We start from the raw sequence: 15,180 nt of genomic DNA, 5'->3' as shown, positions 1-15,180 counted from the left end.
GGAATGTGCCATGTTTTCATCATGGTGCAGTGTTACAGCTGCTGAGGTGTATCAGACCTTACAGTAAGAAAGCTGTTTTTACACCTTCTGTGTTATGGATTAAAATTTATGAACCATCTTGGCTTTCTTCTTTGATGAGCATCAGTCACATAGAGATTTCAAGCCACATCCATGGAACACTAACATTTATAAATAAGCTTATTTATAATAGAAGTAGGCTTATTTGTAAGGTAACTGTCAGGAAAGCCCATTTTGATCTCCCTTAACACTGGATTTATTCAGTTGGGCCTGAGGATTTTAAGAACTGCTTTGAATTTCTGAGGTGTGCCATAGTCAGGGGGAAAATGTCATTTTGGTGAAAGAGATGGTTGACTTTCAAGAACGTAATACAATGTCTTTTCTTTCTCCTCTCTCCCAACAGGGATGGGACAAAAGAACAGGTTTCCCAAAATGGTTTGCCATCAGACCAGGAATCTCCACGGGTTAGTTACCGCTCCCAAACCTACCAAAACTACAAAAACTTTATTAGCAGACGGACAGCCAATGACCGATCGTGGTCTGGACTGTGACATACAGAATCCTTTGCAGCAAAAGACACCTTTTTGTCAGTATGGTTTACTGGTACTGGTTTAATCTTTTGGCTTCAGATTTCCCTGCTGCTTTTCTCTTCCTTCCCATCAGTTGACTTTTATTGAATTAGCAGCCCCTTGGAGATATATTTGCTTCACTTTCCTCCTTGTTTATTTGAATCTCCCCACTGACACTCAGTTGCTTTAAGGTGACACATTTATTTCATGTTATTTACTGTTGAGTTTTTCATGTCGCTAATAGTATTAAGATTTTCCAGCGAAAGCGTCCTTTATATGAGTAATTGAGATTTAATGAGATTACATCATAATGAAGAAGAGAACTAGAACCTGACAGGTATGACGCATCGAGTTATACTAACAGGTTTCAGCACGGCAACGTTATTAAATCAGCTGCATTAGCAAGCGAGTTCTTTACAAGGCCAAAGATTATCCCTGCAAGTGAGCTCGGCAGGAGAGGCTGGGGGGGACGGGAGAGCTGTAACTATTGACAAATAAAAGCCTTAAGGTTAGTTGTATAACATTCCATGCAGAATTGGACTCATTGACTGCAGAGAAAAATAAACGTGAAATGAAACATGAAAAATTAGATTTATCTTGGTATTTAGTCCTCCTGAAGAGTTGTGATCATCCTGAATAGCTATTTTGGGGCCCCATTTTGCCTTGGTCCTGTCCAATTTACAGCAATTCAGTTTACTGACACTAGAGAGGCAGTGATATAAATCAGAGCAGGGTGCAGACCCCTATGGAGAGGTTGTGATGCTTTTCTTTAAAAACCAAATAAAACACATTGGTCTAAGATCCCAGCTCCTTATTTTCTATAGATGCAGGCTGAATGGTCCATGCCTTACTCATTCCTTCTCAATAGGGGAGTCAGGATGCATGCCAATAATCTTCATGTGCAGCCATACAAATACCAGTACATATGTATATATAGTTAACACAAGACAGTAGTTGAGCACTTACCTCTCCGTTGCCTTCCTGCAAAGCCTCCTTGTTTCAGTTAATGCTTGGAGTGGTGAGAAAAGTGACACTTCTTTTGCTTCTGTTTCTGAGGCTGTCTCTGAGGGGTGTTAAGTGCAGGAAAGGCGCCCGGCAGGCTCAGATCAGGGGGTTTAGAGCTCTTGCCAGTACCGCAAAGGAAACACGGGTCCCAGTGTAGGGCTCTGGGAGGAAATGCCTTTCAGCACAAGTTTATCTTTCAGATGGCCCAGCCCAGTTATTTGGGTCTGCACACAGGCTCTGTCAGTGCTCTAGGTTACTAAGCAGTTCTACCTTTTTCTTTCTTCAAATAAAGTCTTTTGGTTCATCTTTACTCTTAAATGATGAAGTGAGCTCTCTGTTGTACCTTCTAATGTTTATGACATTATATAGAATTGTGGCAAGGAACATGAGGTGGCCTGCAAGCACACCCCAGATCATCATCATCATCCTGGTTGCCACAGCCTTAGCATCCTCTGTTTGCTTCTTTCTTTTGTTAGTTTTTATTTTATTACATGGTACATAACACATTTCCATGTTCATCTTCGCCATCTGCACCTCAGTCTTCCATGAGAGCTCTTTAGCTCAGTCCACTGAACCTCGTGTTGCAACACATCAGGTGTACACAGCTGTATTATTTCTGATTTGAGGCACAAGATAATGCTGCTCTTGATCAGAATTTCAACTTCTGCCAACTAGCTGAGCAGTGCAGCTGAATTGTTCTGGGTTGGCTGAGCTTGTAAAGCAAGGAAGGTGATTGAAAGGGTGTGCTTCAGTGATTGTACTTTTGCTGTAACTTGTCTTTCCACTTCATGATGCATGTGTTTTTTTCTTTTGTCAGGATAACAACATAGAGCTTCTTAATGCTTTTAAAAACTCCATGTAGATTTATGCAGATGATCTGGTGACTACCCACACCAGTGCTGGCTCTCTGTGCCTGTAAGAGTGTGACAGTTCTCAGAGCAGTATAGCTGTAGCTTCAGACTCCACCATCTGGGAAGCCTTCAGATGTATTCTGGCTATAAAGTAGTATGTACAAGTATATAGATACACTTTTAACTTGTGTTAGTACACTAGTACACTTATATATGAAAATTACGCTTTTATGATGAAGAAAAATGAATTAAGTCATTGATTCAGGTCATCATTGTAGGCACTAGAAGCATTAAGATTTCATCTCTTTATTATAGCCTGTGGTACTGGCTTAACACATTAAAATAGTACTTTTTTAAATGGCCAGAACAATAGAAAGGCTATCATCTGTTTACACCTGAAAAAGGCAGGTAACATCTCTATTATTTAAGCTGTGGTGCAGAGACTTAACTTGATGAACTGAATATAACGTGGCACCGAGGGGATATCTCCAGTCATTGTCACCAGCCGTCTTGTTGCATGTTATAGTCCCCATTTAAGTATCTCAAGAGTAGTATCTAGCCACTAAAGCACTTGCAACTAACCTCTCAGTCACGATTAAGAAAACTGTGTCCATGTTTGTGGTAACTGTTTTGTTGTAACAGTACAGTTTGCTATTAATGTTTGTCCTCCGTTGCATTGTCTCTGCACGCCCGATGCATGTTTCCATTAAAGTTTGTTCAGCTCTTGTTTTTTCTCTATTTTTCATGACACATTCTTGCAGAGCTGTTTATGGTCCAGATTTATTTTGCTTGTTTTCTGTTAATTGTAGATAACACATGAAAAGAAAATAAAACCCGAAAGAGCCTCAGAAAAGCTTTTCATAGCCCTTTTACGATCAGTAGCATTTAAATAGAAGTTACAGGTGTGATGATGTGATTAAGGTTCGCAGTTATGTTCTAGAAGCACAGGGTTGCAGATTGCAGTGCTGAATTACATGTTATTTCCCATTAAACCACGTTCAGTAGCTGTGTAGTGCCTGCTGTTAGAAACTGGTCTGGTTTACTTCAGATTAGTGGTTATAGGCCCCCCCCAAATCAGTAGTATTTTCACATCTTGCTGGTATCACTACAGAAAACGTGCTACGTTCAGCATCGGTTTAGGTAATAGGTAGTTGTGGGTAGTTGACACAAGTTGTTGAGATGAGTTACTGTGGTCTGTGTTAATTCCTTATTGCTGGGGACAAAGGCTTCATGTATCTCAGAGGGGGTCCAGCCAGTCGAAAAACAGAGCGTTTGAAGCTCAGGAACTGTCACTGGTCAGGAAGCTTTGGAAAGGGCTGTCCTTGAACATGACCTGTTGGCCATCAGTGATCAGCCCTGGTGATGACTGATCAACTGAGCTTTATTGGTGAATCACTGGTTGGTTGTTTCACTCCTTATGTTATTGTAGCTGTGCTGGCAGTGTTTGGATAATCTTCATTGAGTTCAGTGTTTGTTTATTTACCTTCTCCCTTCAATGCAACATTTTTGTTATGAGATTTGGGTACAAATAGTGAGGTTTGGTGGCTTAGATTCATCCAAATTGTGAAGAAGCAGCGTCATTCGTTTTTACTTCCACTGGATAACAGCGCAGGGTAGATGTTCCCTCTTACAAACCTAGGCTACATGTCTTCAGGGCCAGAGTGAAATAGACATGACTGAAGTGGAATGTGAGCTGTGATTCTTTCCCTGTTTCAGTGGTGTAGTGTCTGTATTCTGGAGATTTAGATTGTTTAAAGGCAGTTAACCAATCCTTCCCATATTCATAGCAAGTTGGCACTTAGCTCTTCCTAGGTCAATACATGAGGTACAAAGGTGGGAGGTACAATGACGTTTACTTGGCAGGTATGAGAAGTTCTAGCAAAGAGTGGCAAAATTTAGTTTGTTGCATAATAATTCGGCTGCTTTTGAATTGTCCAGGCCATGTGCAGAAGTGGGAATGTCTAATTATTGTGCCATTCACAAATACCTGCTTGTCTGCATAAAAACAGTCCAGTATGTTTGTAATCTACTAGAGCATTAGCAGCACTAAGCTTTTGTAACTTGCTAATAATAATAATAATGATAATACACACTGGTTGTGTAACTCCTGAGCTGCTACCTATGGCTCTACATGTCAAAGTAATGGTACAAGAAAAACCAAAAAACTGGGACCAAGCTGCATTTCAAAAGCTTATAGCCATTAGGATTCCAATTTAAATGATTTTGGGATGAATGGCTCCTGAAGACGTCGACAGCTTGACCAGTCAGAGCTGCTGGAATCATGGCTGCTCTCTAGGCTATCTCGATCACAGTGCGACAGGCAACGCGATCAACAAAGCAAGTGATGGGCAAGGCCTTGGTTCTGTCTTTGTTTGGGGGTAAATAGCTGTGTGATGTTGTGTGACTGTGGTGGTTTTCAGTTCCTTTAACAACAATCCAAATCCACCTAATAACGCAAGCCTGAAAGAGACCTTGATAAATTGACACGTGACCTCATTTCCCTTGTCTTTATAAGATCCAATATCCTAACTGGGATGGTGGAGATGAAATGCATGGTGTAATCTCTCTAATTCCTGCATGTTTTGATTTTGTTGTGTCCTGAGGGGAATGGGGAAAGGGGGAAAGGAGCTTTTACAGAAACAAATAAATTGCACGAGTTTTTGTAAATGCTCCTGGGTGATTTTGGCATATTTTTCTGCTGGTTCTTAATTTAATACCTTTTATGGACTTTTAATACCCCAGTAATGCCATAAATGTACTTAAGGTGGCTGATGTGTATAACTTCTACTGTTCCTCTAGGTTTGCAGAAAGTGTGATTGTTACTGTCCCAAACATTTGAGTACTTAGCAACAGAATTGAATGCTCTCATTTTAGGAATAACAATATACAAAAGAATATGAATTGACCAGCAGAGCAAAGCACAGTAAAATTCACACTGACGTTTAGCTGCTCTTATTTTCCCATCTCTCCACCTATAAAATGGGTACTAATCCATTCCTACCTTCTAATTTCCTTGGCCTTCTGTGTCTCCATGGAGTGCGAGAAAGAACTTATTGGCCTGTGTCATTCTCCAGGCAAAGTTTATACACAGCCACGTTGTGCAGGGAAACAGATTAACTGCAAGATACCTCAGTGCTGTGAGGCTTTAAGCTGAACATTTTCTCCACTGTTCCTTAGGTGGCAGAAACTGCAGAAACAAATGAAATGGTCAATGGAGCTGCAGAACAGAGGACAAGTTCGAAGGAGTCTAGTCCTGCTCCATCTCCAACGGCAGACCGCAAAGCCAAGGCTGCCATTCAGGCCCAGACTGCTGCTACCCTACCAGCCAAAACACAGGAGATGCCTTCAGCTCAGATGGAGGGCTTCTTACATCGCAAACACGAGTGGGAGACACACAGCAAGAAAGCCTCGAGCAGGTAAAGTCCTTGCTGCTTCATGTGAACTCACCAAGATATAAGACAGTAAATGTTGTCCCTGCTGCTCTTGTCTTCTCGCAGCTCCTAAAGACCTTTCAAGCTTCTGCTCCTGTTGTTGTAGGAACTGTGCTTTCATTGGTTAAATGGTATATTTGATGAAGGTGCAGTCTAAAGATACATGGTGGAGAAAGCAGTGTTAGCCATATTTGGAAGGTGGAAAACTGAGGCATAAAGATACAGTGACTTTCCCACTTCACATGGTGAATTTGTGGCAGTAGTGGGATTTGATTCCAGAGCTCTCAAGAAAAGAAAAACACGTAGGTGTGAGACTAGAAATGTCCATATTCTTCTGACATTTTCTGTTTGCACATTAGCACTTTCCACCTACTCTGTAAGCTGTGCAGAAGAGGAAAGCGGGTGAAGATGATTTGTGTGCTTTAGTTGATTCCATTCCTCAGGACCCAATCCTGCCATTCTCAGAGGCAAAACTGCACTGGAAAAGCAGACTGGGGTCCTTCCTGACCTGAGAGAGCTCTTGAAAACAGATTTAATGGCTTGGCTGACAAGGAAAATGTTGACTAGCGAGTGGTGAGCCACGCCAGCATCTGAGGGGTTTGGTAGGAGGTGAAGTAGTGTGCAGATCACAGATGTGTACAGTGCTACCATGATTTTTGTTCAGCTCGAGCTGTTCACGCCAGAGACCTACTCTGAGGCAGTGACAGCCACCAATGCTAACTCTTGTTTCTAGTAATCATTGATTCTTATAGCTGTATTAGAGAATAAGGCAGATGCTGCCACCAAGAGTATTTGTAACAAGCCAGGATTTCACTCACATGCAATCCACTAACAAGTTTGCAGCACAAAGAGAATTCCTCCTACAACAAAGCACAGACATTGAAAGGTCAATCAGTGTCTCTCCCGAGTATGCAAACTGCCCGGTCTGCCAAACAGTTCTCCCACTGTTAGGCTATGCTGATGTGCTGTCACAGGGAGCTCTGTAAATCTCTATTCCATCTGGCTCAAAGTCAGTGCTTTTGTCCCGAAGCTGTGCTTTTGTGAGAAAATTTGCTGTCTGCAGTTTACAGGACAGTGTAGGCTGTATTCGCGTCCTCACACTGAACCCATCCCCATTATCTTATAGAAGTAATTGTGTTTGGTTTCTCCAATTCTGCAAGTAAGAGCATTAGATTTATAAACACTTCTGTTGTTTTCTATGTCTTGAAGATCATGGCATAACGTGTACTGTGTCATAAACAACCAAGAGATGGGCTTCTACAAGGATTCGAAAGCTGCTGCTTCTGGCATCCCCTACCACAATGAGATTCCTGTCAGCTTGAAGGAAGCGGTCTGTGAAATAGCGGTCGATTATAAGAAGAAAAAGCATGTGTTCAAGCTAAGGTAAACCCCCCGGAGCATCTGGCTATGAGTAGAAGTTGTGGTGGGTGTGATCGCTGTGCAGATTCATGGGAGGATCCAGCTAAAGAACTGGATATTAACTGCAGTATCTACTTTTGTGAACAAGCTCTTCCCACCACTGAAACGTGGTGTATTTATCAAGCACAAAACAGTATCAAAACAACCAGTGCACTTTAGTTGCGTCTGGGACAAGGCTAGATGTGTATGCCTGAAGTCAGGAGCCTGCATTTACAATGCTGGGCTTTACAGCTGCTCCCTCTGGAGTTCACTGAAAAAAGCTGAATGTTCGTGGTTCTGCTCTTCTCAGAATCAAGCCTCTTGTTTAACTTTTCAGTGTGAATTTAGGACACTACTGAAGACATCTATCGCATTTTCAGGTCTAGAACATGTAGTTACATTCTGAAGTATGTGACGAACTTGTTGTTCAAAGGTTAAGAAAAAATAAGGCATTTCCTTCTGGAATCCTCTAAAGAGGATAGAATCCATATCTGGAGAAGTTTGCTTTATAGCAAATATATAGGGAATATTTAGGGAAATGTAGCTGTCTCGAAGACAGGCCTGCAGCTGTGTGATTCATCCTGTAGACTATTTTAAGCATCTCTGAATTGATAATGTGAGGATATGCTGTTCCAAATACAAAGTTAAGCAGAAAAATCAATTGCCCTTCTCTTCCGAGTACCCTGCCTCCTGCATCAGGCCTCTCAAAGTAATGGCATGTGGCATATTTCCTTTACTTATTCTCATTAGGAGAGTCCCCAGAGAGTTCACCAGCAAATGGTCATGGCAAATCTGTCTCTCCATGCTGAGAGGGCAATGTTGAGAACATCCATGAGGCTCACTTCTACAAAGGCTGTGGTCTTTACAGACCTCATGGGCAGGCAGACCTCTCACAGGAAGGTCCAGTTGTGAGCTCTGGAGGGCACCCTGGAAATACTGCTCTTGATTTGTTAAAGAAGGAAGCAAGGCATAATGATATTCTTCCTAGTGTCTGTCTGTCTGCACTGTTACTTTGCTGTTTACTACTTCATTTCATTTCATAAAGAGATTTTTAAAGGTTTTCTTTTTGTTGGGCAAGATCCAGAAGCCTGCAACACAGCTCCCATTGACCCAGCCTTCTTCTTGTTCAGATGCCTGGTGTGGTGTTATTCAGTCTGTTTTTTAATTAATATATACCTTCACATACGTTGTTAAATGTCTCCCAGTTAAATCATCCAAGTAAAATCAGCACAGAAGGGAGGCTCCAGCCTTCAGTGTGAGAAGAGGCAGCTACTCATAAATAATACACACTATAGTATCTTGAGTCACCACAAGTAGTTACGACAGCAGAGCGGCTGCAGAATTTTCTAGGTTTCTACAAAACCCATGAAAACTCTGGGTGATGTCTGTGACTTTTGTCTTTTTGAAGTATTGAGTAAACTTTTACACTGTCTTTTGCAAAAGAGAAAAGATCTGCCTGAAGCAGCAGTCGTCAGCTGCTGAAGATCACAACCCTGCCATGCCTCCTGAGGCACAGAGCACATCCATGTCATAACACACACATAGTGTGTGCAGCTGTCTCTGCATGACAGCACGAGATACCAAACCAGGAGTAGCTGGGGTGTATTTGTGTACATAGAGGTGTTACGACTGTCCCATGCAGCCCCACGTGTCTCAGTCTCATTGTGTACAGTAGCTAAACAAGCAGGAGTTGAACCAGTGTGACAACTACTAAGCTAAATTTGCAATGGTTGTTTTCTTTGCAGATTGACCGATGGCAACGAATACCTCTTCCAAGCCAAAGACGATGTAAGTTTGTTTTTCTCATGATTTATTACTGATGTGATGTTTGTGCTGTTGTGCAACAGGAAAAAATCAGCTGCTGGGAGCTCAGGGGCGCGCTTTAATTTCCTGGTCTTCAGTCTTGTGTGTATGTGTGTGTAACATGTAAATTCAGAAGCTCCTGCTGGCACCACCAGCAGGGATTTTTATCTAGTAGATGTCTTCTGCAGGTGTGTAACCAGAGGAGTAAGTGCCAGGTGATGGGTTAGGGACCGTGTTTCCTTTCATTTCCCACTTCTCTCTATTCCCCTTCCACAATGCTGAGCGAATTAGAGAGGGTGCGTGATTGTAACAGCTTTCTGCCTTTGGGGCTTCTTGAAGGAGGAGATGAACACGTGGATTCAGGCCATCACATCCGCTATCTCTTCTGACAAAATCGAAGTGTCCCCGACCACCCAGAGCACTCCAGCCTCCAGCCGTGCCCAGACCCTGCCTGCCAGCGTCACAATAACCAGCGAGTCCAGCCCTGGCAAGCGGGAGAAAGACAAGGAGAAAGACAAGGAGAAAAGATTCAGCCTTTTTGGTAAAAAGAAGTGAACTCCATCTCCACACACTGCACTTCTCTGACCGTTCCAGTGGAATTCCAGCATGCGAGCTCAGAACCAATACGTTACTCTCTGTGCCTCATGTTCCTCAATGTGATTGACATTTTTTTATTTATAGAGCATTTTAAAATAAAAAGCCAACAAAAAAACCCAGAATCTAAAGTTCCAAACGTATGAGGTGCATTGGGCAGCTTCTGTAGGAGAGCGAGGACCAGGTTTTGGGGGTTTGTTTTGGGGGTTTTGTTTTTGTTTTGTTTTGTTTTTTTTTAAATGAAGTTAATGTAGATTAGATCTTAATATTTAAACTGTTCCTCAATTTTGTGAGGCTGTCTTGGAAAATAACCCACTCCTAGTGCTATTGGTATGCAAGGCAGCGGTGCTTTCGAATCTACTGTGCACATCAAAGCCCAATGTACAAACTCTCAAACACGTTCACTCCCATCTAAGGTTGTTATGCTGAGTCTTGACTAGTGGAGCCTCCCATTCCAATTCTAACCTTTATTAAAATGATAGTGTATTACCTTTGCCGTAACAGAGTGCGGGTTTGCATTAACTTACAGACAAACCATTTGACAAACCATTTCTATCCTGGCGTTGGTTATTAACACAACCTGAAGCTTTTCTGCATCAAGTACGACAGATGAGAATGTTGGTGTACAAGACACATGAGCAGGCTGATACAGTTTTAAATAATCTGTAATTTCCAATTTTTTTTTTTTTTTGCTGAAATACATTATATTGTATGTTTCAGATAATTCTAGTACAAAGTATAATAAGACTAGATGTATAATAAACCCTTAAAAATCATCGATAAGTGTAAAAGTGGAACTGAAGCATTTACTGGAAAAGTAATGTTACTCAAATGGTTACTTGCTTGTCAGCTGCAGCACTGTGTGTTATAATTTTGCTACATTACTTGCTATTTGATACATAGTGTGCATTTCTCTGTCACTGTAACTATTGTAATGAAAAGATTTTCATCTTACTGCACAATCAGAAATTACATTTAATAGGAATGAACTTTCAATGACTGGGCCTGTAGTCAAGAGTAGTACTGGAACTGGCTTTCAGTTGTATCGAACTGTACCTCTAGACTTTTACCCTATCTGTTAAATATATGCGATGTCATTAAATGCTTTTAAAACTAAATATGCTGGTTAAGTTTCTTATTTCGTTTCTGATGATGTTAAATCATGATTTTGAAAGAGGATCAAAAATAAAGTTATTTTAAAATGTCATCTCTCCTGTGCACTGAAACTGATGTCTCCAAATGTAATTTCTTTTTTGTGTGCGAATGTTCGTAGTGAAATGGTTGTTTTCTCTCTTTCTGCTGTTCTTTCCCTTCCCTTTCCCTTCACCTCCTGCAAACTTTATAATTTACCAACGACTTGTTGTCCTGCCCAGTTTAATCTCACTGGGGTTTTATGTCAGTTTTTAAACATACCTCTCTTAAGGGACAGCCTCAACTGCACTCCAGTGGTGACGTGTGCCATCAACGCAGCAATGGTGATTCCAAAGCTCACCAGTTCCTTGGTCTTGTCAGCTTTTCAAACACCAGCATCATTCCAGAATTATCTTTACCTTGGATGTGATCTAGGGAGCCATCTAAAAGGAATAGCTCCAGGAAGCCCTAATACGCATTAGGATTTTCAAAATGAAGTGTGAGGAACATGGGGTTTGATTTTTTATCATTATTCAAACACACTCAAATATAATTATAGCTGGAAAGCAGATAAACCACAAACTAATGTGTTTCCAAGTGACGTTTTCCTGAACATGTGACCAATACAATGTCTTTATTCTCTTCATGGACTATACTGTGTTTTCTTGTTTGCCAAAGGTTTTGGTTATTAACCAATTCATGCACATGAGTTTTTACTCCTGTAATATTACCCTGTTCCAGTCTAGTTATTAGTAATATGTAGGATAACACCATTAATCTTGTAAATGTAAAATTTAATACAATATAAAAAGCTGAGTTTTATCGGTAGAAGAGAAGATGAAACATTCTTCTTGGTTGATTAAAGCACCCAAAAATCATGATGCCTTGCCATATTTGTCACTTCAACTTATCACAACATGTAGTTTAACAGATTGAACTTGGTTACCTGTTGTGTTTAATTGCGTAATGTGTCAGTTGAACACGCCTTCAGAGTTGTTCTTGTCTTGCCCCTTACTGCAAGTTATTCCCAAAAATGACTCGAATAAAACCCCTTTCTGCTTAGGAACTGATTTTAGGTTGCTGAGGAACAGCAGTGAACTCTAATTAGCCTTCTTTGTTTTCCCCTTTGGCCCATAAGGGTGCGGTTTCCATGCAGAGAGAATTGGTGGGTCAGAAGGAACCTCCTTGGATGGAGCCAGGTCAGGAGAGTCAGGTCAGTGCGCACGCCTGCTCAAGGGGTGTGCTTGTTTCAGGAGGAGGAGTGGGGGAATCTCCCTTGGGTTATGTGAAGGGACTGCTGGAAAGTACTGGAGGAGGAAAAAAGACTGTGGATGATGGGAATGGGACTGGAACTGGGGCAGCTTGTCAGTGCCACCAGTGTTAACTGTGGTGGGGTGCAGCATTACTTTGAATCGCACAGCTAAAGACCTCCCAGTAGAAGAAACGTTGTGTTCCTTCTGGTTACCACAGTGAAGAGGACTTGTAGTACAGTTTGACTCTATATTTCAGCTTCCTTTGTTGGCTGGTTTTGAAAGCTAACCCATATTTCAGTTGTTTATATTTTCTCTGGAGATACATAGTAGAGAAGTTGAAATTTTCAAAGAAAACTAATGAACAGCAACCACTTTTCAGCTGTGTTGTTATCATTGTTACGAAGAAGAGAAATCACCCTCCAGTCAGGTCGGTCTGTCTGTTTTCTCTTGGCGGGAGGCCTTGGATTGTGTGTTTGAAACTGAGAGAAAGTACCAGAGTGCTGCACCTGAAGGGGTCTTTCCGTATCCTGACAAATAAAGCACAATGACGGGAAAGAATCCAAAACTCATTAGCCATAGGAATTAAGCATGTGTTGGGTGGGAGGGTTTTCTTTTAGATTGATGCAAATAATCTGTTAATCCATCTGTTCTGCATAGAGAATATGTTCCATTGTAGGGTTGTACTCTGCATGAGGAAGACTAATGGTAAAGTATGAATAATCTCTGTTCCGGTGAAATACTGGTTTAGATGGGTTTTCACTTCACATTCTTCTGGATTTATGATTGAGTTCCCAGAGAATGGATTTTAATTGTGGAGGGTCTTTAAGAACATACTTTTGTAATAAATAACTCGTAGGTATGATACAGTTTTGCTCTTTTTGGTGGCTATTTGGGGTTTATTTCTACCTTAACAGGTGGCTGAATAAATCTAGAAACTTAAATCACAGTAAGTTGGGACAGACGTTAGTCCTTTTCATTAAGAAAAAGCAACTCAGAAAATCAGATTGTGCTAAATGACTGACTTAATGTTAAGAATTAAATTAGTGGTGTCATGGTTTAAGCCGAACCTGGGACAAGTGGGAAAAGCGGAATTCACCTCTCTGACACTACAGCTCTACCTGTGGACCAAGCAGTCGAGGCTGCATCTTGACAACACGAAGAACAGGAGCAGAAGTGGGAGGAGGATTCAGCTTGTTTTTCTGTGTCCTGCTATGGAGAAGGTGTGTTCTGAGGCCAAACAGAACACAACTGAGGTAAGAAAGCACTGTGTTCTCAATGCACTGGGATCTGAACTGTCCCCACAGCTACAGGTGTACAGGACTGAGCTGAGAAGTCAGTATTCAGCTCTTGAGACTAATTTGTTCCTTCCTTACTGCTGGATGTAATTTATTCCCTGTTGTCAAGCATTTTTCTCTGGCCTTGTGACAGCAATTCACTGAATATTCTGGTTCTGGTAGAGCACTGGATTTTGTTTCAAAGGATTTTAAACAAGATTACCATACAAATCAGGCGAGGCACAAAGCAAACCCACAATGCAGTACTGGAAATGCTGCAGTAGGCAGGACAACTAGTCAGAGTAAAGAGAAATGTATTACAACATGGAGCAATTAAATGCAAAGAGCATAGGATTTATGGGGTTTACTTGTAATTCAGCTTGTACCCTTTGTTGCTGTGCATTCTGACAACAGCCTGTCGGGGTGAGATGTCTTCTAGGATATGCTAATGCTATGGAAGTGGATGTGGATGGGTTGGGTGTGTGAGTGACTCTGTGTAGCGAGGCAGCGGAGCAGCTCCGGCGAGCCCACGTGGTCACATCTGCAGTGTGTCATAATGCAGCACACGCAGCACGCACAGGGAGCTGCTGTGCTGAGCCACCTGCAGCAGGGGCCCACAGCAGAGGACCTGGAATGGTCCGCTTGGCAATAAAATACTGATTTATTCCATAAAGTATGAAATGAAGGATTTCGTGCATGGCGTGTAATGAATCCTCCCTCGCTTCTGAAGCTCTGCATGCTGATTAGCCTGGTGATGGTGAACATCACATCTACTAATCACAGTTGTTCTATGTCTGAAGTATCATTTACTCTGTGTACCAAAATAATGCATTTCACAGAATAATCTTTAACTGTTAGGTGAAATGCTGTGGTGTTTCATTACGTTATAATAATAGAAATTATCAGGTCCGAACACGAATTTTGTTACTAGTTTGTTGTTAATATTGCTATTCCTCTACTCCCACACCCAGCTGAGAAAAAAATTCCTGTTGTTGACAGTGCAAGTGTTATCCATGAGAGGTCACTCTGTGCAAAGGGATGCTGAGTTGCGTCAGATCTGCTGTGACCTGAACAATACACCAACTGTGTTGTTCACTCAAGAGAATTAAGAACTTGGATGAAAACTCTCTTAATTTGGAAAATTCAGATTTTAAAGGAGTTATGTAAACTTGTGGCAAGATTTAGACGTGTCTCGGATGAATCATCATAGGAAGGAAGCTGAGTCAAGCATGGCAGCCAGCTTACTGAAAGGCGAGGAACGCCACCATCCTTGCTGTGGCAGAAAAAGTGATAAGTTTGTGTGGGCAGATCAAGATCTCTGCTGTGGTGATAGTAAGTTTAAGCTGTTCACTGAGATTCCATGAAAAGATGACGGAAAGAGCCCCATGTGCATGTTTGGATAAAGGCAGGAGTAACCCGTTGGAGATGAAGTCTCCTATCGTGTCTGGGGGATCCTTGGGGCAGGAGGTTGTGCTGCATGCAGAGGCACAGTGGGGTCAACCAGATTGCTTCGGAGGCTGGCTCCATGCTGTGACTCCGAACTGCCAGACCTTGAGCAGGGATGAGCACAGGAGACCAAGACAGATGGGTTTTATCATCCTGCTGCCCATGGCAGCCCTGGACTGCACTCGGACATGCAGCAAAACAAATGTGTTTGTTAGGCTTGGTCCGAAGGACTTTCTGTCTAGGCTGGGATTCAAAAGAATACAGTATGTCTGATCTTTCAGAAATGGGCTTTCTTTGCATTTGAGGGTGGAGAAGACTTAATTTTTTCTTTTCCCTAGCGCTATTTCTGGCCAGACCCTAGCATTTCATCAATGCAAATCAGTATTTCCACCTACAAGGACTAAGAG

General features: G+C 41.8%; 1 protein-coding gene across 3 annotated transcripts in view; it reads left to right on the top strand.

The window, feature by feature from the left end:
* SPTBN1 (spectrin beta, non-erythrocytic 1) overlaps nt 1-10,787 on the top strand; it is a 135,829-nt gene extending 125,042 nt beyond the window's left edge. For all 3 annotated transcript variants that reach the window (XM_030489245.1, XM_030489244.1, XM_030489247.1), the window contains 5 exons: nt 422-482; nt 5,621-5,859; nt 7,084-7,257; nt 9,018-9,060; nt 9,415-10,787. In XM_030489245.1, the coding sequence (XP_030345105.1) occupies nt 422-482; nt 5,621-5,859; nt 7,084-7,257; nt 9,018-9,060; nt 9,415-9,630 (733 nt within the window). In that variant the 3' untranslated portion in view covers nt 9,631-10,787. The remainder of the gene's footprint in view (nt 1-421; nt 483-5,620; nt 5,860-7,083; nt 7,258-9,017; nt 9,061-9,414) is intronic.
* The last annotated feature ends 4,393 nt before the right edge of the window (nt 10,788-15,180 follow it).

Source organism: Strigops habroptila, chromosome 6, assembly GCF_004027225.2.
Source record: "Strigops habroptila isolate Jane chromosome 6, bStrHab1.2.pri, whole genome shotgun sequence".
NCBI lineage: Eukaryota > Metazoa > Chordata > Aves > Psittaciformes > Psittacidae > Strigops > Strigops habroptila.
Note: the sequence above shows the minus strand (reverse complement) of the source record. Positions and strands in the feature narration are given on the sequence as shown.